The sequence below is a fragment of the Psittacula echo genome (assembly GCF_963264785.1).
Source record: "Psittacula echo genome assembly, chromosome: 1".
Classification (NCBI taxonomy): domain Eukaryota; kingdom Metazoa; phylum Chordata; class Aves; order Psittaciformes; family Psittacidae; genus Psittacula; species Psittacula echo.
This window is the reverse complement of record NC_137735.1, coordinates 164936017-164960395: the sequence shown is the minus strand read 5'-3', so window position 1 is coordinate 164960395 and position 24379 is coordinate 164936017. Positions and strand designations below refer to the sequence as shown.

General features: G+C 43.8%; 1 protein-coding gene across 1 annotated transcript in view; it reads left to right on the top strand.

Annotated features, from left to right (window-relative positions):
• Positions 1-22453, top strand: part of SFMBT2 (Scm like with four mbt domains 2) — a gene marked incomplete at both ends in the record, with an annotated part of 99467 nt that extends 77014 nt beyond the window's left edge. Inside the window, 7 exons of the mRNA XM_080632100.1 lie at positions 528-667; positions 8350-8459; positions 16234-16409; positions 17416-17588; positions 19372-19620; positions 19767-19895; positions 22313-22453. Coding sequence (XP_080488226.1) covers positions 528-667; positions 8350-8459; positions 16234-16409; positions 17416-17588; positions 19372-19620; positions 19767-19895; positions 22313-22453 — 1118 coding nt within the window. The remainder of the gene's footprint in view (positions 1-527; positions 668-8349; positions 8460-16233; positions 16410-17415; positions 17589-19371; positions 19621-19766; positions 19896-22312) is intronic.
• Between the last annotated feature and the right edge of the window lie 1926 nt (positions 22454-24379).

Here is a 24379-nt window from a genome sequence, read left to right as displayed (position 1 = left end):
TCCCTCCATGGGCTATAAAGGAGCCCAGAGTAATTAGCCCAGAGAAAGAAAACTGCTCTGTAGACTCATGTAAGGCCACGAGAAGGGCACCGCAGTGCTCGCTATGTTGGACAGTAGCTGAAGAAAGGTTTGTAGAACTCTCCACTTGAATTTTCTCCCTGAGCTGATTCTATATCTGTGAGAAGAAGTTAATACCTTCCCTTTCTGGCAAGTTGCAACTGAGTCGCTCACACCCATCTGCAGTGTGAGTTATGAAAGAGCCTCGGGTCATGTTAGGAATTAAATCCTTTCCCGAGTCTCCTTTCAGTAGGGTGTGCAGACAAATCATTTGCTATTAAAAGCACTTGACTTTGCTGTGTTGGATGGATTCAAGTAGCAGAGGCTTCTCTACCTTCTATCTCAAGGAAGGTATTTTGTGCCTCCTTTACTCTCCTTTCCTCCTTACCACATCTAGGAGGAAGAAGAAGGGCCCTTGATATATTGTACAGAGGTGCTACATGCACATCAATGCTACTTTCTCCTTGCAGGCACCATCAATGGGAGATACTGCTGCCCCCAGCTCTACATCAACCACCGCTGCTTCTCAGGTCCATATTTAAACAAAGGCAGAATAGCAGAGCTACCTCAGTCTGTCGGGCCTGGCAAGTGTGTGCTGGTCCTCAAAGAGGTATGGCTCAGCTCTCTTTTGGGGGGATTTCAGGGGGAAAGCATGGGTTGCCAGGCCCAGAATTTGAGAGCAATGCACCTAAAGTTGTCCCAGAGCTCTATACTGGCTTCTGTAACTCAAAACTGCAAGAGGCTCATATGTGCATTGTGAGTTTTAACGGGAGAGGTGACATTTTTGAGACATGGGGAGTTCTGTTGGTTGGGAGCAAGTTTTGTCTAACAGTGTGCAAGAGAATTCATGTTCTGTTGGAGCTGTCCCTAAAGCGGACCTCTCTGGTTGCTGCCATCCATGATGCTGTTAGCCAGCAGATCCAGTGTGGATGACACCTCTGTATATATATGAAAGTGGTCTGATGGGGCCCAAACCATTGAGATCAGGACAGAAAGCCAAGCAGAGGTGTGTGTGGTGTGATGAGTGGAAGCTGTGGTGTGCCCAGCTCTTGCTCAATACGAATAGGTTAATTCCACGCAGGAGGGATGGCAGAGTACCACCGTCTCTTCACTTCGTCCTGACCCAATCAGTGCTTGCTTTGGGATGAAGCCAGAGTGTTGAGCACTTGCTGTGACCTTAGAATAAAGCTAACTTCTTCGAAAAAATGCATAAATGTTTTCCACAAAGATTATAGTTCATGTACAGATGAAAGCCAAGGTGACTGCAGGTGGCAGAGGACAGCAATATGGTACTGTTGAATAAGCAGGGTGCCGTTGGTGCCTTGGACACCACTGCAGTTTGACTTGGGTCTTCTAGAAATGTAGAACTTTCAGCTTTCAGGTCTGTACCTGTATGAACCCTGCTTGATGTGCATGCAGGGGCGTAGCTGAGCTCCATCTATCCTTGGTGGAAAAGCACAGGAATTTCTAGGTGTCCATTTAAGGGTGGTGAGGCCCTGGAAGAAGTTGCCCAGAGAAGCTGTGGCTGCCCCATCCTTTGCAGTGTTCAAGGCCAGGTTGGACAGGGCTTGGAGCAACCTGCTCCAGTGGAAGGTGTCCCTGCCCGTGGCAGGGTTTGGAAGTGAATGAGCTTTAAGGTCCTTCCAACCCAAAACATTATGTGATTCTATGAATCTGATGTATTTGCAAGACCCTCAGTGCCCAGCTCAGGATGTCTTCAGTTGTCTGAAAAGAGACAAATCCCAGCCCTTAACAGAAACACCTGAAAGGTGAGATTCCTCCCAAATCACTCCCCACTTTGGAAAACACCTCTGTACTGTAGTGACGCCTGTGTCCCCATTCCCTTCTCATCACCTACATGCACTGCTTTATACAACAGCACTGCTGGCTGTCTCACATAGTTGAAAGCTGGGCCATGGAGAGAGCCTAATCCAGCTGCTTGTGCAGGTGGGACACTTGGGTCTCAAAGAAACAAGTCAAAAATAGCCCTCAGCAGAAAGCAGGATAAAATGATTGCAGAACAGAAGTTGATAGCTGCTAAATATGAAAGCAAGTCCGTAGCGGCGTGCTGATGGGGAGCATTAGCAATCTGCTGCTCCTTGAAAAACAGGCAATGAAGAAGCAACGTGGAGGAAGCAGGAGGCTTGCACAGTCAATACTTATGTTAATGTTTCTTCCTCCTTTCTTCCTTGAATTTGGGTTGTGAAAACATAAGCAGTGCCAGGTTCTCCCCTAGAATCTTAGTGCTGTGCTTCATAGGATAACACCAACTTCTCCAAATTCCTTAGAGAATGGGAACAACTGTGGAAACCAATCTGAGTTTCCTACAGAAGAAGTCCTATTTTCTCATGCTGTGCCTCCTTACAGAATTGCTTGCTGAAGGAGCAATAGTGTCAACAAGACATCTTGCTTTTGGAGACATGAATGACTTCCCAAGAAGCAGGACAATGGCAGTGGCCCAGCATTGGTAGGTGCTGTTTAACAGATGAATTCAAGCTCATCCTGGCTGTGGGGACCAGGTCCAAGTTCTGAAAAGGGTGAAGAGAAGACATTCAGGATGTTGCTGTAGGGAAGATACATGTGGTTCCTATCCCCTACTGCCAAAATGAGAGATGTTAGCAGCTCAGATAGGATAAGGGTACCTAGCATATGAAAGAGGCAAGAAGAGGCAGAGAAGACATCCCTACACTGAGATGATGATCTTCAGCATCTGCCAGAGCAGCCAAAAGTACTGCAAAGGTGCGTGGTGAGAATAGTACAGGCGATACCTCCTCCAGCCGAAGACCACAGCCACAAGGCTTTGCACAGCTGAAGAGCTCACAAGGGTCCCCATTCCTCCAAACGAATCTTGGTGCTGAACTTGATGCCTTTGTCTTGCTTTAAACTCACTGTTGATGTGGCCCCAAGAATGCAACTGCATTATAATGATCGCTCTCTCACTGTATAGGAAAATCGCAGGTCATTGTAAATCATACATCAACATAACTTTTATGGAATAGATAAATTATACATGGGCTTTCCTTTGATAACACACAGGGAAGGGTGAGAAAGACAAAACAACAACTATGAAGGAAGAGTGGAGTCAATAGCAGTCGGTGAGAGCTTTTTAAATCACCCGTTTTTAAATCACCCTCTCAAATTATGGTCTCCAGCCATAACTCACTGCCTTTAGAGATGCTCTAGTTAAAAATCTGTGCCAGTCACCAGCCAGTTCACAGTGAGCGGCAGTCTCTGTGATGGAGATGCTGCTGTGTTTGGCTCTGATGGAAGCCCCAGACTAAAACCAGCTGGAACAGCCAACTCCTGCCCCATTCCCCAGCCTGGTTACCTAAAGCAAGAGGATATGTCCTCTCCCCACTAGCACCAGGTGATGGGAGACCTTGCTCCTGTCTGGGTGGAGGGGGTCTGGGTGCATCCTCTGCCTTCCTCCACACTCGACCATGGGGGTTGTATCAAAAAGTGCAGCACAACTGTGGTTCGTGATGCTCCTGAGCCCTCTTTTCCCCCAGTGTCTTGTCCTTCCTGACCTCCATCACTGATGCAGTGAAGCATTATTCTGGATCCAGCTCCTAATAAACTGGTGCTACTCACCTGCATGCTAATAGTGGGATAGCTATGGGTCAGTACTGCTTGCTTCTGGAGGTACCATTGTAGTGTGGAGTAGGAGCACCGCCTTCCATTTGTGTAGTGTGGGCTGTTCTTACTTGGGGTATCAGGAGGCAAACTGCACAGATAGGTTTGCTTTTGTGCAGCACCTCGTTTCCAACAGAACAGGCACTTGAGTTCTGCATTGTTACTGCATCCCCCTGATTTCTGCCCCATTGCTTTGTCCTAGTGTTGGATTCAGAGGTTGTGAGCTCTGTGGGAGGAAGCTGCTAGGGTACCTTCAGGAATGGCAGCCCTTGAGCAAGATTCCAAGCAAAATCTTGAGAGCAATTGCAACTTATTTAGAAGTATGATCAAAAATACTGATTTTAGTTCTGTCTGTTTGTATCCTTGCATCCATGCCAAGCTTTAGGCGAGTGACAAGTAACTCTTGCGCTGTCTAGTGCCAAACTTCTTTTTAAAGCCTAGCTGTTCATTATTCGTGGTGCCAACCCAAGTTTCTGCTGGGACCAGTGGCTTATTGTGGTTGGTTTCACCCCAAGAGGCAAGTGAGGTGGTAATGTTTAACATAGCTGCAAAGCTTATCTCATTCCTGAGATACTTGAAACTTGCAGCCAGATCGAGTGGAGACATCAACTATTGCCATCCAACAGCTGCATCTAGGCTGAAAAATAGTGACCCTATAGTAGCTATGTAAGTAATGCTAACTTTAAGTTGAATTAGAATAAACAGATTGTCTGCTTTAGATTTAGTTCTTTGGTCAGAATATCTACAAAGTACTTGTGAGCAGTTCTTCCATCTATGCCACCAATTTACCACGGCAACATTGTAAAACAAAATGAGGTGTCTTTTTGAGAGTTCAGATGATCTATAACCCACTATATCTTGGGGAAATATGCTGTCAAGATTAATTAGCCTCATTGCTTATTGCTCTTACTATTTCTAAGGCACTTTTCCCTTTCTCTTTTTAAAGAGAAAATGGACTTAGAGGTAATGTGACTGTCCACCTGATGCAAAGAGGAGAAATCAGCCAGAGTTTGTCAAGGAAAGCTATTGCAGTCGGCAGCTGGAATTTTTTGGAGCACAGCAGGACTTCTTAGGAGAAATTGGCATAATTAAATCTTGGTGCTCAGAAAATTAAGTAGCTTGCATGAAGCTTTAGGTGTCTGAGCCAGGCTGATCATTAGTGATCAGATATGGTGATGAAATGGCAGAAACCTCTATTGTCTGGAGAGGTAAACTGCATTTCATCAAGAGGGCTCGCTAACATCCTCCCCTAGACTGCTCTGTGGACTTCAGCTCATCTGTAGTAGTTCCTTCAACTTGCATATGGACATACGTGTTTTTGAAGTGCCATAGACTGTCATAAGCATGTCAAGAGTTAAGTGCTACAACCTTGACTGTGATAAAAGCTCACTTTTAGGTCATGGATCATTTAATGAAAGAATCCCAAAGAACTCTTTTCCGTTCTCTTTCTGTCCCACAGACATGTCATTATTCTAAGTAAAATAATTTGTTTACTCTCCTGCCTGAGGCTAGTTTGGGTTTCTCCTGATAGGTAGGAAATGCAGGCTTGTACCTCAGATGTAGGAGGAAAATTGAGTTTCTCCTCGTGAGGATACTGATCATTGGGCTTCTGAACAGGAGGAGATACAAGGAAGTAGTTCTTTACTGTGAGGGTGGTGAGGCACTGGCACAGGTTGCCCAAAGAAGTGGTAAATGCTCCATCCCTGGCAGTGTTCAAGGCCAGGCTGCACAGAGCCTTGGGTGGCATGGTTTAGTGTGAGGTGTCCCTGCCCATGGCAGGGGGTTGGAACTGGATGATCTTAAGGTCTTTTCTAACCCAAACCATTCTGTGATTCTATGATGGTGTTTTGAACTGCATATTCTCAGTTATACCTCCTGAAAAAGCTTCATCCAGGGTTGGGACTATTAATGAAGAAGGGTGGAGGGATGGGAAATGTGTGAATACCGAGAAGCTATGATGAGAAGAAAGGTGGTGAACTGCCCAGTGGATCAGGCACATTTAGACACGCTCAGAAAAGGGCATTTGTGAATCTGTGATATGGAAAACTTCATAGTTAAGATGTCAGGGTGCCTATATGGTTGGGTGGAGGCTTGTAGTGGTGCTTTGTGATCATGCTTATGACTCCAACCTACTGAATGCAGCAGCATCAAACTAAAACTTCACAGATGCATAACAGCAAAGACTGGTGTCGTCTAATCTACCCCCCTGCTCCAGGGCACTGCTGGATGCACCCAAACCACTCTTGATTGAGAGGGATGAAATAAACTGCCAAAATCTCAGGCTGGTCACACTCCAGATGAAGGGAACTCTGTGAGTCAGATCAAAATATGACCAGCCTGATCTGATGAAGTAACTTTCCATCTCCAGAGAAAGTAGGAAACTGGAAGGTTGGAAACTAGTCTAGGTTTCTTCACTGATTTTGCTTTAATCAAGGTAATTTTCCCACAAGAACCAGTGTTCTTGTTTCTCCCTAGTGTTTAACAGTGTGAAATATGAAGCAATAATGTTCAAAGGCAACAGTGTTAAGATGGTGATGGACTTCTGCTGTGGGTTAAAATGCCAAGTCCAATGACTTGTTTGAGATACAAGAAGAGTAAAAACCAGAGGTTTAAAAAAAAAAAATTAATTTATTTTCCCTAAAAGGGAAATGTTTATTCTTACAAAACACTCTTTAAAACTTGGATTCAAAGTTTACAGAGTCCTGCTGATGGCAAGCCAGCTTGGAGAAAAGTCCTAGTATTGTTAGCGTCCAGGCCTGGAGTTGATTAGGTGTCTGGGATAATGCCCAGACATGGTCACGCAGTTATTTACAGGGTTGGGTTTTGTTTCCTTGCTCATTTCCTAACTGTTCTGACAACTACAAACACCATCACCCTGATAAAGGAGCAGGACAGCACTGTTGGTGGGAAACAAACAGCTTTCCCACAATCAAGTAGGGTGGTTTTAGAAGCATGCTTAAGGAGACCTTTCCCAACAAGCTCCTACACAGGCATAAAATAACTCCCTGAATTTGCTGATCGAGAGGGGAACACATCTGATGAGCTGTGAATGAGTGTTCGAGCTACCCAGGCACTTGATGTGTTTTGAAAACTCACCTTTGGCTTCCTTACGTTGAGTCTCAGTGTCTCTGTGTCAGAAGCCAGCGCCCATCAGTTTGTATGGTGAGAGTCAGGCAAGAAAATATGCAGATAAGCAACTGGATGGGCTCACTCAGCTTTCTTTTGTTCTCTTGGGAACATGTATGACTTAGTAACTAGATGTGTGAGGAGATGGGAACCAGCTGGAAAGCTGTGGGTAGATCTGTGAGGTAGGTTCCCCATATGTGAGATAGGGAGTGTGCTCCTGCCATTCCTCTTACAGTGCTCCGAGACGTACAGATGATCAGAGCTGCATAAGACATTGGTGCTATTATTGGCCATTGCTTTAGGTGTCTCTAATTGTACTTTTTTGAAGCATAGTTTGAGTAATGTTTTCAAGGGCCCAATGATAAGACAGAATTTGCTTCTAATAAATAACCTAGCTAAACAACTCAAACCACTGCTGTTTTCCATGGTACTGTGCAGCATTAAGTGAAGCCGTTGCCTGAAAATGATTAATTATCCAAGGTTTTCAGAATGTGAGTGAATCCCCAGGTTGCTGGATTTAAAAACAAAACAAAAACCCCAAACCCAACAACTCAGGAAAGAAAAATCATTAAAAAAACCCAAACCCAAAACTCCCCCAAAGCCCCAACAACAAACAGACCCCCCTCAACATAAAGCACATTGCGTTTTGCAGTATGACCTAGTTAGTTTTTAATCTCTGATGAACCATGTTCATGGGTGCTGGGGAAACTGAACACTCATCATGCTGAAATCATTTGCAGACCCCCAGAGAATTAAGAACAGGCATTAGGTAAAGAGCTAAATTATGTCAAAACCAATTCAGAATCACTGTGGGGTCATTCATGTGCATACAATGCAGAGTGTTCAAACACATGGTCTGGTGCTGTTAAGAGATTTGTTTTTCTTGTATTTGTCTCCGTAGGCCAAGTGTAGACTGTTAAAGCTTGGATTCCCTTAGCCAATAGCAGGAATTGGTTTTATTCTTGGAGTCTTTGGATTAAATGGATTGGCACATGTGTTTCGTTGTAAAGAGTGGACACACACTGGGTTTCAGGCACACCTCCTGCAAACTCTTTTTGTGCAGACTTCATTAATATTCTGCTAATACAGTCAAGGCACGCAGCACTCAGACACTTAAGACACATATTGCTGGCCTCAAGTATGTGAATTCCCCTTTTGGCGTTTCGTGTGTAATGGTACACACGACTGTAGCTGGTTGAGCCATCAGAAGTATTTTCATTTTCTATTAAATTGAGCAGCTATGGACACAGTGAATGGAATCTCCTTTGAGTGAGAGGGTCTGTCTCAAAGAAAAATTGATTAACATGAGATTTGGGGAGTTAGATAGCAGCGTTTAATACAGTCACTGTATCAGGCCGATGTGTCATTACAATACACTTGGCACATTCATTGAATCTGGGACCTTCATGCAGCCTTGGACCAGAATAGGCACCTGTAAGCTGCTCCTGCCTGTGCAGCACCTGGTTTCCTACTCACTGTGGTCAGGGACTACTTTTAAAGCCGTCAGTGTTGTCTGCTTTGTCTCTTTAATAGGTTCTCAGCATGGTGATCAATGCAGCTTACAAGCCTGGGAGCGTTTTACGAGAACTGCAGCTAGTGGAAGACCCTCAGTGGAACTTCCAAGAGGAAACACTTAAAGCAAAGTAAGTCTTCAGTGTGTGCTCTTTTATTTGGGAGAACAAGAGATTTTTTTCTTCCTATTGTCAGATTTCTACTTTTCTAATTATCGTTTTGCTTCATTGAATTATTTGGCTCATTCTCTAGCACCTTCAATGAAATACTCACCTGAATGGTTCATTTCTGTTGTCTTTCTCCAAGCAGCCATCCAGATTTTGATGAAAAATGTCATGTTCCTTCAGTGAAGTCCTGAATTTTATAAGCTGTTCCTATAAGCTTGGCTACTGTTGAATTAACTCAATTCCTGGCTTTCTAAATGTAGGAGTATTACTTCTTTTCATAAAGAGCCTGTCATTCTAATGCACGAAAACCTGGTGAGAACAAATATAAGTGCAAACGAAATAGCAAGGACAGGTTTTTGAGCAGGAGAGTGTTAGGACAAAATAACAACAGATCTGAGATTCATGTCAAAATTTGGGGCCTTTCTAGAATATATGCTTCAATTCTCATCTAAACAACACCTTAAAAACCTGTGTATCCTTAAAATACTCAATTTCCCCTTCCAACTTTAAAATCTCCCCCTTTATGTCTTCTTTATGTAATGGACACTACACTTAGGATGTATTTCAACAGCCATTTGTCTCTCTGAAAGAGGGGAGTCTCACCTAAGTGCTCTGAAAAGTCCCTCCAAAGAGCAAGTCTTCCCACTTCCGAGATGGATGTCAACGAACAGTTCTTTGAAGGCAGCTCTCTTCTTTGACTAACTTGGTCACATTGACTTTCTGAGTACTGTAGTTAAATGCAGTGAATCTCACCCTTTGTACTGAACTCTGATACTCCTTTTCAAATACAAGCAATTTTCTCTTGGTTATTTGAAATGATTGGCTGTCAAATATGGCACTATTGATCGCTATTGTGTGTGCTCTTTGGCCATGCAGATATTGCAGAAAGTTCATGTGTGCTGTGGTTGAGGGAGAGAATTGAGAACCTTTTGTTCTGTGTACTCGGAAACTGCTTTTCTAAAGGAGGATTGCAAATAGAAATGAAAAGCTGCTAGAAAATCCTGGTTTTAATTTGCTGCTTTCACCCATGTGGAAAGCCCTGGTTTTGTGTTTGCCAGTTGAAATTGTGTGGATGGAAATCTAAAAGTCATCCTTGCACATGCAGATTTCCATTCTAAAAATGAAACATTCATTTTTAATGTGTCTGTGACACATTAAAAATCATAGTCTGTGACCTCGTTTTCATTGATTGCAGGCTCACACACCTTGTACTAGCAAACGTCAGATAATGCACTCCTACAGGTACTTGGCAGCTGTGAAACCAAGTTGTAGTGCCCCATTTTAATAGCCTGTCTTGCAAAGAATTGAGCCTATAGGCAGTTTTTCTGTTAGCAGTATCCAAAATAGGACTTTGTTGGCATTTCTCATTTGAGTGTGGGGATCTGCCTTGTGCAACAGCAGCAGTCTGATTCTTAAGGATGCTTTAATCCTTGTTTCTAGTGAAAATGTTTAACTGACCTTCAAGTGCAGGGGTGTCTTGTCCTTGATAGTCTGCTATGTCTACAACCCAATTTACTGCGACCCCAGGCAGCCTGTTGACTTTGGGTGTGCTTACGCAAGGAAGACCAACTTAGTTATGAGCACACACACTCCTAAAGACTGTCACTCATCTGTGTCACATCATTTCTTGCCCTCCCTCACTGTTTCTTGCTGTGCTAATCATACTAATGAGCACCTCCATCTCTGTTACTTCCTTCCAGGATGCTTCTTGTATCTGTTTCCTCCTCCCATCTATTTAACAGGGCAGCCAGTTTGCTGGGATATAACTTTGATCTATATAGCCTGCCAAGTGAAAATATACTACTGCTTTCCAGCAAGGAGGTTTTGTGTTTTTATGTTGTTCAGTCTCAGGTTGTGTAGGTGTTCCTGTATGATGGCTGCCCCAGGAGGTAATAACCTCAGCTCTTCAGTGAATCAAGCAGCATCTTTCAACTTCATCAAGCCATGGAATATATCATTACAGGCTCAGAGCTGGTACAGCAAGTTTTGGGGTGACTTCTGAGGACAGCAATGTATTCTCATTCAGTGTGGCATTATCCTCTGGCTCCTGAGGAGACCGAGCTCATAGGACTGGACAGCACCTTGTTGCTATAGCTATCGGCCTCCTTGGGCTGGAGCTCTGTTCACAGAGCAGTGCTTGGTGGTCATGCCAGCTTGCCTATGGGTAGTTTGAGCACTTTAAAGAGTGGGTGACAGAGGGTTGACATGCTCTAAGATTGTCTGACTACCCTCAGACTTCCTTCTTTTTTCCTTCCCGAGTTGGCTTGAGTTGCTTCATCAAGAAGCATATGAGAGGTTTAATTGCATTTAGTTGCACAGAAGCAGAAAAGAAAACGTAGTCATGAAATGAGATGCACAAATGACACCTGACACGTTACATCAGGTATGACAGTCGGTTGTGCTCCGGAATCTCAAACGGAGACCTGTAATGAGCAAACGCCTGTCTACACCGACTTGCAGCTACACCATCTCCCAATGATGTCTTGCTGCTAATGATGACAGCTCTACAGCCAGCTGGAGCGTCTGTGCTGTAATGTGACATGTCGTGTCGCCGCCTTCCTTCTGATGTAAACTGACAACTCTTTGGATCTTGACAATGTTGTTGTTTGTTTGCGGTGATGGCAGCAGGAGGGTAGAGCAAAAGGAGAGGGAGGAGGATGGTGAAGAGAAGGCTGGTTTTCCCATCAGCCCAAACGCTGAAGTATGCAGTGCCAGGAATGCATTGCCTCCATCCTGGGGCAACCTGCACTCAGGAGTGACCAGCGCGGAATCAATTATGCTAGCTTTGCTTAGCAGATAAACAATTCAGATTGTCTAAAGAGATGTGTCTGCAATGTGTGATGGCAGTCGCTTCCCATCAGTGCTGCTGGTGCTCTGTGAAAATAGTCAAACCTGATTTATTGGTGATGATGAGTTAGAAATGTCAGGCCCGATCCTTTGAATTCTCACGAGGGCCGACTGCAACTGTAGGCATTCAGCCATTATAGTTTTGATGCTTTAAGTGCCTACATCTAGATTTTGCTTCCCAATTTTACATAAAATGCCTGAGGGACTTTATTAAGGATTTTAGTTTCTAAGGGCTGTAAGTGGGGCTATTTGAACTTACCTGTTTTTGCAGGACTTTGGACATGAACAGGACTGGTGTGTGCAGAGACTTACCTCCTGGGTCTTGTATAAAGCCCGTTTGATCAAATTAACAAAGATGAGTATTCCTGCACTCCTTCGTTAAATGAAATCTTGAGAGTTGCCTAGGTCTAAGTCAAGTAGCTGAACTCTAGGACTGTTTACCACCCCATCACAGACACCATTGCTTATTTATAAGCAATAAATAATAATATTGCTTATTTATGAGGCTGCATATCAAAGAAAGCCTGTACACTGTGGATGCTTTAGAAGCCTTTCACTTATGATAGATGATGCTGAGGTGTTCAAAAAGTGTTCTTTGCTATCGGTGGTTGCTTTCAGGCCTCCCAGGTCCCCGTTACTGTTTGAGGGAGTGAAGTGTTACCCACAGTAAATGGAAAAGAAACTACACACACTATAAGCAAACTGGATATGAACAAGTGTGGAACCAGATGGGATACAGCCAGCTCTGCTTGAGAGAACTGCCCAGTGTCATTGCAGGGCAACTCACTGTCATGTTTGAAAGTTGTTGATAATCAGGGAAGTTTCCTGATGTCTGGAAAAAGGCAAAAATCACACCTCCATCTCAAGAAGGGCAAGAAGGAGAATCCAAGTTACTACAAGCTGTCAGGCTAACATTCCTGGGAAGGTTATTAGGCAGATCCTTCTGGAAGACATTTCCAGGAACATGCAGGACCAATATATGACTGGCAAGAATCAGCATGGATTTATGAAGGGCAAGGTGTGCCTGGTGTTAACTGTGATAACTGGTTTGGTGGTTGAAGGAGAAACCGTGGAAGTTATTTATGTTGACTTTGGCAAGGCTTTTGACACAGTCTCCCATAAGTCCTTATAATCAAGCTGTGGAGATGTGGATTGAACATGTGTGATGATGGAAAACTTGACGGAACAACTAAACCCAAATGATACGAAGTCCAGGTGGCAGCCAGATATAAATGGTGCTCCTCAAAGGCCAGTACAAAGCTACAGCTCATTTTGATCTGGTTTTTCTTCCACATCAGCTCTGCCACTTACTTCTCGAGGCACTGCAAAGATGAAGTAGTGTGGACTGGTGGTCTTCTGTGCCAAATACTGGAGATAGAAGTCGTTACGACCTTGTGGAATGACTTAAACCCTTTTATTCCATAATCAGCAGGAGACTTGCCCTTACAACCAGAACAATTCTAGGTCTCTTTCTGAATCCTGTCTTCAAGAGTACAGAATGTCACTGGGTGATTTGGAGGAAGATAACTTCTCATGTTTGGCAGACTTCATGCTAATAAGACAAACCGGAAATTTCTTGCACAACAATATAGGAGTCCTTGGTTCCCCAACAGGAAATTCAGGCTTTTTAACTACTGAGCTCAACCTAGTCTTAAAGATTGTCAGAACTGTGGGCTGTATCCTTATGAGGAGACTTTTGAAAATGAGGGTAGTCTCAATGTTCTTGCTGTTTGAAGTGTCTTCAGCACAAGATTTTATGCTGTCATCACACAGTCCCTAGATAGAGCCTTCCTAGAAGGCATTTTGTTCTCACCATCTCTTTTATCACCAAAGGGAGCTTCAACAAAAGAATGATACTGCCAACTAAGTACTATTAGCTTAATATTGTTGCGCATGGATCAGCAATATTCTGAGGATGTTTCTCATGGAAACAGTTTCAGCCGTAAGGGTTTCTTCAGGTTTGGGTATCTGAGGGGAAGGAAGGGGAGAAGAAAGAAAGATTTCTTTTGCTTCAGCTGGAAAATCTTTGTTAAAAGAGCAGTGATTTCTAAGAAGTCTGGAAATGTTATGCTGCCATGCTGTGAATGCTTACAAGTGGTTGGGAAGATAGAAAACATCAATAGGAGTGTCAGTAATGGGTAATTCTTTGAGCGATGCTAATGAAATAGGGTTTTCTGATTATATCCGAAGGAGCTCTTGCCACATGGCTGTCCTAGAACAGCTCAGATGACATTTGGTGGTGTTTGTATTAAAAGCCTTTAGTATGTGAGGAATATGGAAAATATTACTAGAACCTGGTTTATTGTTGAAAGAGGTGCTGCCAAGGCCAAAACCATGTGAAAAATATTACTGCAGCCAGTACTAACACCTTGGTTTATTGAGACTGATTGCTACAGTCATGTTGACTCCCATTTTGACATTCATTCTGTTAATTACAATGTGTGTTACATTCAAACCAGACTGAAATCAGTCAGTTATTCATTTTCCTCATTTCATCTTTTTCTTTCATGAGGCACTTAGGTTCAATGAGTCCTTTCTGGGCAGCCAACACAATAGGAAGCACACAGAAAAAGTCAGCCATCCTTGAATAATACCCATCAGGCAGCTTTCTTAGCTTCTAAGAGAGAAGATCAAGAGAAGATTTGATTACAGCGCTTTTGCAGGGAAACAAAACCAGATGCAGTCTTCTCATCCTGGTAGTGAAAGTCAGAACAAGGACAAATAAATGTAACTTAAATCCAGACACATCCAGGCATAAAATGAGGCACAGGCTCATGAGGTAGAGGTACAGGTGCTCCTGCTGCCAAGATTCTTCCAGTGTGGAGACCCTCGAGGGGAGGCTGGTGCTTTTCTGGAAGTGATGCTTTAGTCCAACCAACGTGTTGTTGGGGTTCAGGTGAAGGTAAGACACTGAAACTCTGCAGCCTGTCGCAGGAGTCAGACTTACTGAGCTAATGATCATTAAACTTAATGGCTCCTGGAGAAGCAATAAGGGCAGGAATCTCTTCAAACACACTGAAAAAAGATATAAAATGTTTATAAGTATATATTTAAATGCCCATGGAATTTGTTCTTTTGATATTAGGTATATTGCCAAACCCTCTTTAGCTAGCTTGCCTATGCAGTTGTTTCATAGGGAAGCTGGGATAACAGTGCTCTGTACCTGGAAGGAATGCTTTTTCCATTTTACATCATCTGTCCCCATCTGTTGGGGTGCATGAAGTGTTGGCTTATTAAGTCATTCATTCGCTTGGGTGAATGAATCCAGCATTGTCTCCATGGCCTGGAGTCCTTGGTTGTGCACTGCATGGGCTGTTAGAGCCTGGTGCCTCGCAGAAATGCTGGTTTAGGTTACGAAAGAGTTTTGTGTTGAGGTGACAGTTTGGATCAAGTCTTTTGTGACTTGAGAATGATTGATCTAGGCTCTCCTCAGACCCAAGTTTCATTTGGATACCCCTTCATAACACTTCATATACCACGGTTGGAAACCCTTTTCCTGTACACCAGTAAGAGCTTTTGGGAGGGAAAGCAGCAAAAAGTGGTTTCTCAGTTGCTTTGTGCAACTCATTAAAACTTCCCAAGAGGGAATAGGGTCCGGACATATACTGAGTATTTTAGCTCTTCAGCCACATCTCCTTTGTTTCACCTTCTCCTCCTCTTCCTCTTCCATATCTGACTATCAGCAGCTGATTCCCTGCTAGGGAAATGTGAGTCTTAATACACTTACAAATGTCTTTTGACATCTTTCCTGATGTCATGAAAGGATCTTTGTCTTTCGTTGCCTCCCATCCAGTAATATTACTTCCACTGTCTCTTCCTCTTTTGTGCCTGTTACTTTTCTCTCACCGAAGCACATTTATAATGCCTTAGTACCAGGCTCTTGCATGACTGCCTCTTGTGTTATGTTCCCTACGATGTGTAAGAGATGTTTTAACAACCTTATCTCACTGTTTACAATAGCTCGGTGCTGCTGTTTAATAAATTATAGGGATAATTGGTTTTTCAGAGTTCACATTTACAACGTATTCCAGCAGGAATGTAACTGTATCTTTCTTAGCCATTTATTGCTCAGAAACACTTCATATAAAGCAGTGAAATGAATGTTTTAGTAGCATATGGATAACAAATTTAAGGCAAACATTTCATTGCAGGTTTCTGCTCTAAGCGCTCCCTGTAGGAATCAGTTTTTAGGGCCTGTTGCTGCAGCCATGTTAAACAACTCAAGAGACTCCTGGTTAGTTCCTCGGGTTTTGTAATGCCCACATCCCATATTGATGAAGTCATTTGGTCCCGGTATGGCAGACAGTGCAGTTTCACTCAGGTACTTCTTCACATTGTAACCACGATTGGCACAATGGAACTGGGGTCTTGTTGTGAGCTGGAATGTGAAATGAGAGCTGCCTCAAGAAAAATGGCAATGGAGAAGACTAGAGGTGTATTGGGGGCTTATAGAAGCGGTCTTCAGTTGCAGCCCGCCCACAGGGTGGTGACCAGAAGGCTCTGCAAGGCGTATAAGCTTCTTATCACAAGTCATTATATGAAGAGAGGCTACATCTCTCTCCGTAAAACTTAACATCCTTTCATAGTATAGACTTGTTGTCCTGTGTAGTGTCCTCACCAAGCCTACTGTGTCTTTTTCCATCCCATCTACAGATATATTCAGTCTGCATATGCATTCCTTAACAAATCCTGTCCACATGTCTGATTCATTTCACCTTCCCTTTCCTTCCTCAAGTCCATCTGAAATGGAGCCACTAAAACAATTAGACCTATCCTGCCTTCCTAAGGGAAGTCATTAGGAAAGGTATCTCCCTAACAGGGGAGTCTGGTCCGTAGCATCGAAGGACATCGCTTGGTTGGTGACATGAGGCTGTCTTGTACTCTTTTCTAGGTACAGAGGGAAGACATACAGGGCGACTGTTAAGATTGTGAGGACGTCGGATCAGGTGGCAGATTTCTGCAGAAGAGTCTGTGCAAAGTTGGAGTGCTGCCCCAACTTGTTCAGTCCTGTGCTGGTGGCTGAAGTCTGCCCAGAGAACTGCTCCATTCATACTAAAACCAAGTACAGTGAGTATTGACCAAAATGCTTCTCATTACTACCTGAGAGTTAGAGCAGTGGAAGACTGTGCACCAGCTAGTGATGGAGAGTAGGATTTGTGTAATAACATTAATACTGAGTAGGATTCATCTCATCTAAGTGCAGTTACTTAATCCTGACCTGGCCACCATAAGCTCCCTTAATATTCTGTACAGAGAAATAGGCATCTCCATCTCACTTCATCCTAATACATCTGTTTGAAAGTAATTAGTTTTTGAAGTTTTGGCTTTTCTTCACATGTAAAGTTAATCTAAGGAGCACTTAAAAGGAAGCTGCAGCTGAGATTTAAACTACATCTGAGACAGCTTTGTTAGGTGAGATGAATCCTGTCCTACTCAGTGAATAGTTTCTGGCGTACATAGCAGCACAAGCCAGTATCATCATGCTGAGGTGCTGGAAGGAATTTGGGAGCACTGATCTCAGGGTTTTTAATATTTAAACATATTCCTGCCTATTCAGGAAGGCTGAAGCTAGGCATGTGTTCAACAGTTTTTTGTTGTCAGTGTTACTGGTATTATTGATTCCAAAACAGGTCAAGAAAGTTGTGTAAGTGCTGTCTTTCTTCACAAAGGTTGCAAAAAACTAATACGATCCACTGTCTGCTGAAAACATTAGCAACTGAAAGTGTATGTAGCACATAACTCATGAAGAAGTGCATTGGATCAAATCTGAAGCATGTTGGCCTCTCTCCCTCCAAATCACTGCTCAGCTTAGTGGAGGCTTTGCCTAAGTAACTATTGTTAAACTCTGAACAACTCACCATCAATAAATCTGTACACACAAGAGCTGTAGCTGTCTGTGCTAGTCCAAGATGACATATTTAAACTGGATGTTTTTTCCAAATCAGTGTCTTTTAAAGTCCCTTGTAAAAGGTGCTCCTAGAAGTGCAGTACTGAATCAGTAGCAAGAAGCAAGCGGAAGTTTCCTTCTCTTGGTATTAAAGTTTTTAATGGGTATTGTGCTCCATCTCTCCAGCTTATTACTATGGGAAGAGGAAAAGAATCATTAAGCCACCAATTGGGGAAAATAACAACATGAAAAGTGGGCAAGTCAAGCCAGCCAGACGCAGGAAAAGGCGGAAATCCATCTTTGTGCAGAAGAAAAGGAGGTCGTCAGCTGTTGATTTGAATGCTGCGGGCTCTGCAGAAGTATGTATTGCACTGAGATAAATCAACAATAGACCCTTAGTGCTTTTTTGTCTCCCCATCTGCATCTTGCTTTTGGGGAGCTTCTTAGCAAACCTTAACACTTTCAGTTCGCATTTGAATCCCTCCTTGCTGCTCTGTTCTTCTAAGGCCAGTCTGCTTTTATTGGGACGTTCTGGGGACTTTTACCCTTGTCCATGCTAGAGTTAGCAATTAGAGGCTTTGCTCCCACCTTCATAAGGCTCACTAGCTAACATGCTGCCTAATATTATATCTTTGTTTTCTTTTGCTTCCTTGTAAGCCTGTAGGCAGGCAGATGAGGCTGTGCTGTGCACAGAGTGAAGGTCTGTGATCCATGTCCAAGATCTCTAAGAACTATAATAAATAATAATAACTCATTGTGGTTTCAAGGGCTTTTATTTTATTCATTAACCGTTCATGGTATTTTTGACTCACAACATCAGCCAGTAGGTGTTTGAGAAGCTTTAGAACACAAGCAAATAGTTTGTGTCCCAAATACATAGTAATCGAGGCCTCAGTCTTTCCAGTATGCTGTGTGGTATGTCCTAGCTTCAGCAGTGATTTGTGTCCGAATACAATGTGGAGCAGACCTAGTTCTATGTGGACAGTTCCTGAGTGATTTTCCCATGATAGTAATGACAACACTTACGTGTGGTTTCCCTTCCTCAGCTGAGTGCCAGTGATTGCTGCTTTGTGCAATGTGAAATAAAACTGATTTACTTAAATTCCCTCTACTTCAGCTGGAGGGGAATATTTTAGTTAGTTTTCAGTTGATTGCTTGCATCTTCATGACTTGATCCTCATTTAGGTGTAGTTCTGCTTGATTTCCTTAGATTATATCTGCTTCAAAAGATTTTTAACTCACGTTAAGCCTAAATCAACCATTAGCCAAGTTTTTCAACCTTTCAGCCAGTATAGCTTTGTCTACAGTTGCTTTTTCACTTAAGACCTAAGGATATGGCTTGGATGCATGTCTATGCTTTGATTAGAGCTAAGCTGCTGAAACCATTTGAACAATTATATATATACATATGTATACACATATATATATAAATTTCAAATATACGTATACAAAGTTCAAATATGCAGTTTCCATTGGTTGGTGTGTGCTTGCAGGCTCTGTGTGACAGAAATAACAAGAATCTAGTACAATATCCCTTAGATTTAAGTTTGTGCTTAACCTTCAGCAGTTAAGTGTTGGGCTGAAAGTAGGGAAATCCAGGTGAAATCCTCTTCACAGAAATGCCGGATAAGGAGTCAAGGACAAATATGCACTTGTGCATCTTAGATATTTTTAAAAGGCACTCAAATTTCTTGCCTTTCTATACCAGTGACACCCATGACACCTGAAGCAAGGGGGAGGTTTAAATTCAAGCTTCTTTCTGATTTTATATAATCTCAAGCATCCTGAGTTTCATTTTATCCTTTTAGTATTTTCCATTTCCCCTTTTCATGCACATCTTCAGTGCCACAGTTTGAGATACCAGCGCAATGAAGGAACAGTTGATGCCAGATGAGTTATTGCTGTTGACCTTTTGTTAGAAACAGATGGATGATTTGCCCATCATGCGTGTTTTTTCTTCAACAAATCTAAATTGAGGGCTAATCTACTTAGCACTGCAATGAAAATAAGGTAATTCAGTTAAAATAAATGTTACCCTGGACCAGCATGGGGATGGACATGCAGTTTGACCTAGTGCCTTTTGATCTGCTGCTGCATTAATCTCTGAGCCTGGATCCTGTTTCGCTGATGGTGCTTGTGCAGGAGAGTGAAGATGACGAGCCGGATGTGCTGGAGGATGAGACAGGAAGCGAGGAAACCAGCTCAGAGCTCCGGGATGACCAGACGGATACCTCCTCCGCTGAGGTCCCCTCCACCAGACCCAGGCGAGCAGTCACCTTGAGGAGCAGTACTGAGTCAGACAGACCTCCTCCCATGGAGAGAGCCCGACGGAGCCGGAGGCCACAGCCCCATTCCTACAGTGAGGCAGAGAAGTGCACTCAAGTCAAGGAAGTGAGTATGTCCATAGGCTTTCACTCGCAATAGCAGTATTCTTCCTAAATCAATCTTCAGTGCCAAGCCTTCCTCATCTGAGGAGGGCATCCTTGCCCTCAAGGCAAGGTAGTTTTCATTATGAGGCCTTTTGATTTTCTTTATAGGAGATTAAGCAAGAAGAGGAGGAGAAGCTCATCCTGGACAGTAATCCTTTGGAGTGGACTGTGACTGATGTCGTGAGGTTTATTAAACTGACCGACTGTGCACCCCTTGCCAAAATATTTCAGGAGCAGGTAGAAGTCTTCATAACTCACCTCTTTGTGTCTGTGGTGTCTATTCCCATCACGAAAACAGAGCAGCGTGTACCACCTTGGTAGCTGGGCTTGGGGCTTTGACAAAGAGATTATGAGCAGACTTTAGATCCCATCAGGCCGAGTTGGCAAGGCATGGAAACCCTTAGAAGCTTGAGTCAGAGCCTTGCCAGATACTCAGAGAGACCAAAAACCCCATAGCTTGATTCCTTGTGAAAAGCAGGAGGTTTAGACCTTTCTAGTTCATGCCAAGGTCCATAGCGCCATCCTGGTGTCACATAGGTGGGCATCTCGGTGTAGAAGCAGTTAGTGGGTATCTGGTACATAGCAAGCTGTCTCTCCTGTCCGCATAGGTTCCACCCTCTTTAAAAACATCAGCCTGGGCAGCAGGAAACTTCTGCTTGAACCCACAACTGGCTGCCTGAGTTTTGTCACTAACACCTAAATAATTTGAGGATGTAGACACCTGCTTCCCATCTACATCCCTCTGAAGATCTGGCCGTCAGGCCCTTGGATGACCTAGTTTTAGGAGATGCCAGGCATCTCCCCAGTAAGCAGATAGATTTGCAGGAGCAGGAGCCAATGTTCTTCATCTCAAATCGGTGTGAACATGTAAAATTTATATAGAAACAGCCATTCTTTGCTTAATGAGTGACAGCCACTGATGAAAGTAAAGGGCAATGCTAAGAAATCATAGTTAGAATGAAGCAAGAGTGCTTAATTAGGCCATAGCCGATGGCAGTCAGTGGTATGGCGAGCTGCACATTGAACTACCTTTGATTCTTCACCATGAGTGACTCTGTACTTGAATAAAGCTGCTTGAACTGGGAGAAGTTGAAGTCTAGAGCAAGGCTGAAACACTCCATAGTGAGATCCTGTAGTCTCTGTGTCACAGCGTGCTCCAACCGTTTGTTAATCAGCCTGGAATAACTCCAGGGCCTGAAAGCCAACCCTGTCTCTCCTTTGCCAACGAGTTTTATGGGGACTTTAATCAAACACAGATGACTGGAGCTTTTCCTTATGATTCGCAAGGAAGCTCTGGTGCAATGGGACATGCCATCAGAATTCAGTGGAGGGAGAATCTGAGCCGTGGACAGTCCTGATCAAAGCATACATAAGGTGTCCAAATCCTCCTTGTGCTTAATGCTACCTAACCAGGGCTGTCCTGGGGAGTTTATGTTGCCTGTGAGTTACAGTGCTTTTTCTGTGCTTAGATCCTGATCCTCCCTAAGGAGTAGAAAGGAGTTTTGTAGCCTGTTTGTCTGCTTCTCAGTCCATTGAAGAATAAAGAGGACTTGAGCTCTTAATTAAGAGGAGGATCATAAAACCAACAGAAATCCCTAATAAAATTGCTTTTGTCTGGGTGCTAGCTCATGGGGTTTGGTGTATAGATAAGACTGAGGGAAGGATGTGACCTCCAGATGTCCATCCCAGCCTACACCATTCTGTGCTTCTGGGACATTAGAGATTTCAATAGCTCTGGGTGATCCAGGACCCTCAGTCTTGGTTATTCAGCAGCTCAAGTGGAGCAAGGCAGGTCCTGGGTGGACCCGGGAACGTGGCAAGGAGCAAGGCAGACATAGAATCATAGAATAGTTAGGGTTGGAAAGGACCTTAAGATCATCCAGTTCCAACCCCCCTGCCATGGCCAGGGACACCCCACACTAAACCATGTCACCCAAGGCTCTGTCTGACCTGGCCTTGAACACCGCCAAGGATGGAGCATTCACAACCTCCCTGGGCAACCCATTCCAGTGCCTCACCACCCTCCCAGTAAAGAATTTCTTCCTTAGATCCAATCTAAACTTCCCCTGTTTCAGTTTGAACCCGTTACCCCTTGTCCTATCACTACAGTCCCTAATGAAGAGTCCATTCCCAGCATCCTTGTAGGCCCCCTTCAGATACTGAAATCAGATACTGGAATTCAGATCTTAGGCCTCTGTGGTATTTAACAGGCCAGATTAAAACAATACATGTGCTGAGCAAATCATGGGCCAAAAGATGTGGTGGAAGGGTGTGAGTTGGCAGAGACCAGCATGAGTTTCCCCATTCAGCTCCCTCCTGTATCTCATGGTCTGCCCTGCTTTGGTTCCTTTACTAATAAAATGGGGCTAATCAGACCTCTGTGGACCCTGCAGAGTTTCTTTAGGAGCTGATCCTGCATTTCAGGAGCTGGGAGGCTTTTTCCAAACTGTGGGCCTATAGAGACATGCTAGACAACTTCTGAAAAAGCATGAGGTGTTCCAAAGAAACTAGATGGGAGCAGCATCGAAACAGGAGAAAAGGGCAGAGAACAAAACCGCCTTTAATTTTGGGGGGCAAACTTCCCTTCTTGCTTATGCTTTCTGCCCTCCAGGGTCCACCAATAAAACCATTTTCACTGTGTTTTTCTACCCCAGGACATCGATGGCCAAGCCCTTCTGTTGCTGACACTGCCCACTGTGCAGGAATGCATGGAGCTGAAGCTTGGTCCAGCCATCAAACTGTGTCACCAGATCGAGCGAGTAAAAGTTGCTTTCTATGCACAATACGCCAACTGACTGCACTTCCCCATTTTTTTCCTGTTCTCCTTCCTGTTCCCTCTCTTTTTTAACATTTCAACTTGCTCAAGGTTGGTTATTTTCCCTTTTTCTTTCCCAAGAACATGTGGAATTGGAAGCACTGGGAGTTAATCCATAGGGAAGAAAAAACCCAATAATCTACAAGAGAAAACTAGCAACAAATTGAACTAATTTTTCTGTTCTTGTGAAGCACACTAAAAGACTGCTGGCGTCTTTCCTCAAGAGCCTCGCCAACCCATCACACAGTGGTGCAAGGGCAGCACGGATCAGATGGTTTGTCATTCCTTAAAACAAAGCTACCAGTGACAGACGCATTCCCAAGGAGAAGGGTCAGACATTTCCAGATGATGATAGTTTGTCTAGGCCGATTTCTGGACATGAACGTTTCTTTTAGCCAACTCTGACACACTTCTTTCATATTGAAATGTAAGTGATCGTTTGTAGCCTTACCTGGGTCTTACTGCAAATTTGATCTTAGTGATCAATGGGCTTTTTTCCTCCTGCCTCCCCAGTCTCACAAAAGGAAAAAGAGTTATACCAGTCATATGCTATTTGTTATTCCTGAGTGATTTATCAAAGAGGACTCGACCCACAGTCTTTGTATGGTACCAGACAAAGCTGCAGTGAACTGACAGGGGTGCAACAAAACCTAGTGTGCATAACGCATCCTGAGCCACGCTGACTGTGCACAATAAGCTGAATGTCTCTGTGATAGGATCTGTACAGTACTGCATTCTTGTACAGGAATATGCATGAAAGCTTCCGTAGTCAAGCCCATCCTCTTTAAATCCAAGTTGCTTGAAAGACCTGACTTTGAGCTCCATAGAGCGTGAAAGAAAAAGCTATTCAGATTTTATGAGACTGGGTGAATGCTGGTTTCATTTGCACCTTCATGAATCTGGTTGCTAGGTGGGAATAAAAAGCATCAGTCTTTTCAGGCTGTTTACACCATGGTGCTTTCGAGAAGCTGAGGATCCAGTCCAACACAGTCTATATAAAGCCCCCAGACTGTCCCAAATGCTACCCTAGATAGCAAAACAAGGGACTTGCTTTCATGCCAAGGAGGGTAAGCACCAGAATCACAGAATCCCAAGGGTTGGAAGGGACCTCAAAAGCTCATCTAGTCCAACCCCCCTGCAAGAGCAGGGTAACCTAGAGTACATCACACAGGAGCTTGTCCAGCCGGGCCTTGAATATCTCCAACGTAGGAGACTCCACAACCCCCCTGGGCAACCTGTTCTAGTGCTCACCAGAGAGGGTGAATAAATGGGTTGGGCACCTTGGGTTTGCCTCAGTTGTGTTTACAGGAGAAAGATTTCCAGTTTTCTTTGCAGGGGTATATGACCCTGTCAGTCCCACGTGTCGAGCCTGGATTTGCTGTAACGCAGCAGAGGTTGGTGGCATCACAGTGATGTAAAATTCTCCCTAAAGCAAGAACCAAACTGGGACCAAGTCTGAATTTTGCTCTAACTTTAAGGTGGAAGTGAATCCCTCCCTCAGAAGTTAATTGGATGGTTTGTGCTGAGTTTTAGCCTGATTTCATAAGAAACCACTGACTTTGGCAGACTTTTGTTGTTCTCAAACTGTAAACAGACCCTTGTTCCCTGGCCTCAGGAAACTCCGCTTGGAAATTGTACACAGCTCTGTTCTGATGCTGTGATGCCAAAGCCCACTCAGTGAAGACCTCTTAAAAACGAAATCTCATTTCTAGCTCTGAATCTGAAGACACTCCTTATGGCCAGATAACTCCCACCTCAAGCACATGCAATACGGTGACAACAGACTTGGATCGGATAATCCTGCTGACCTCTGTGTGCTCAGAAGAACCTATTGACTAACACCAGGCTATAGCTGCTGCTTTCTCCTTCATCAGTTTCCTTCTTAAATTCTTGGGATTAAAGGGGG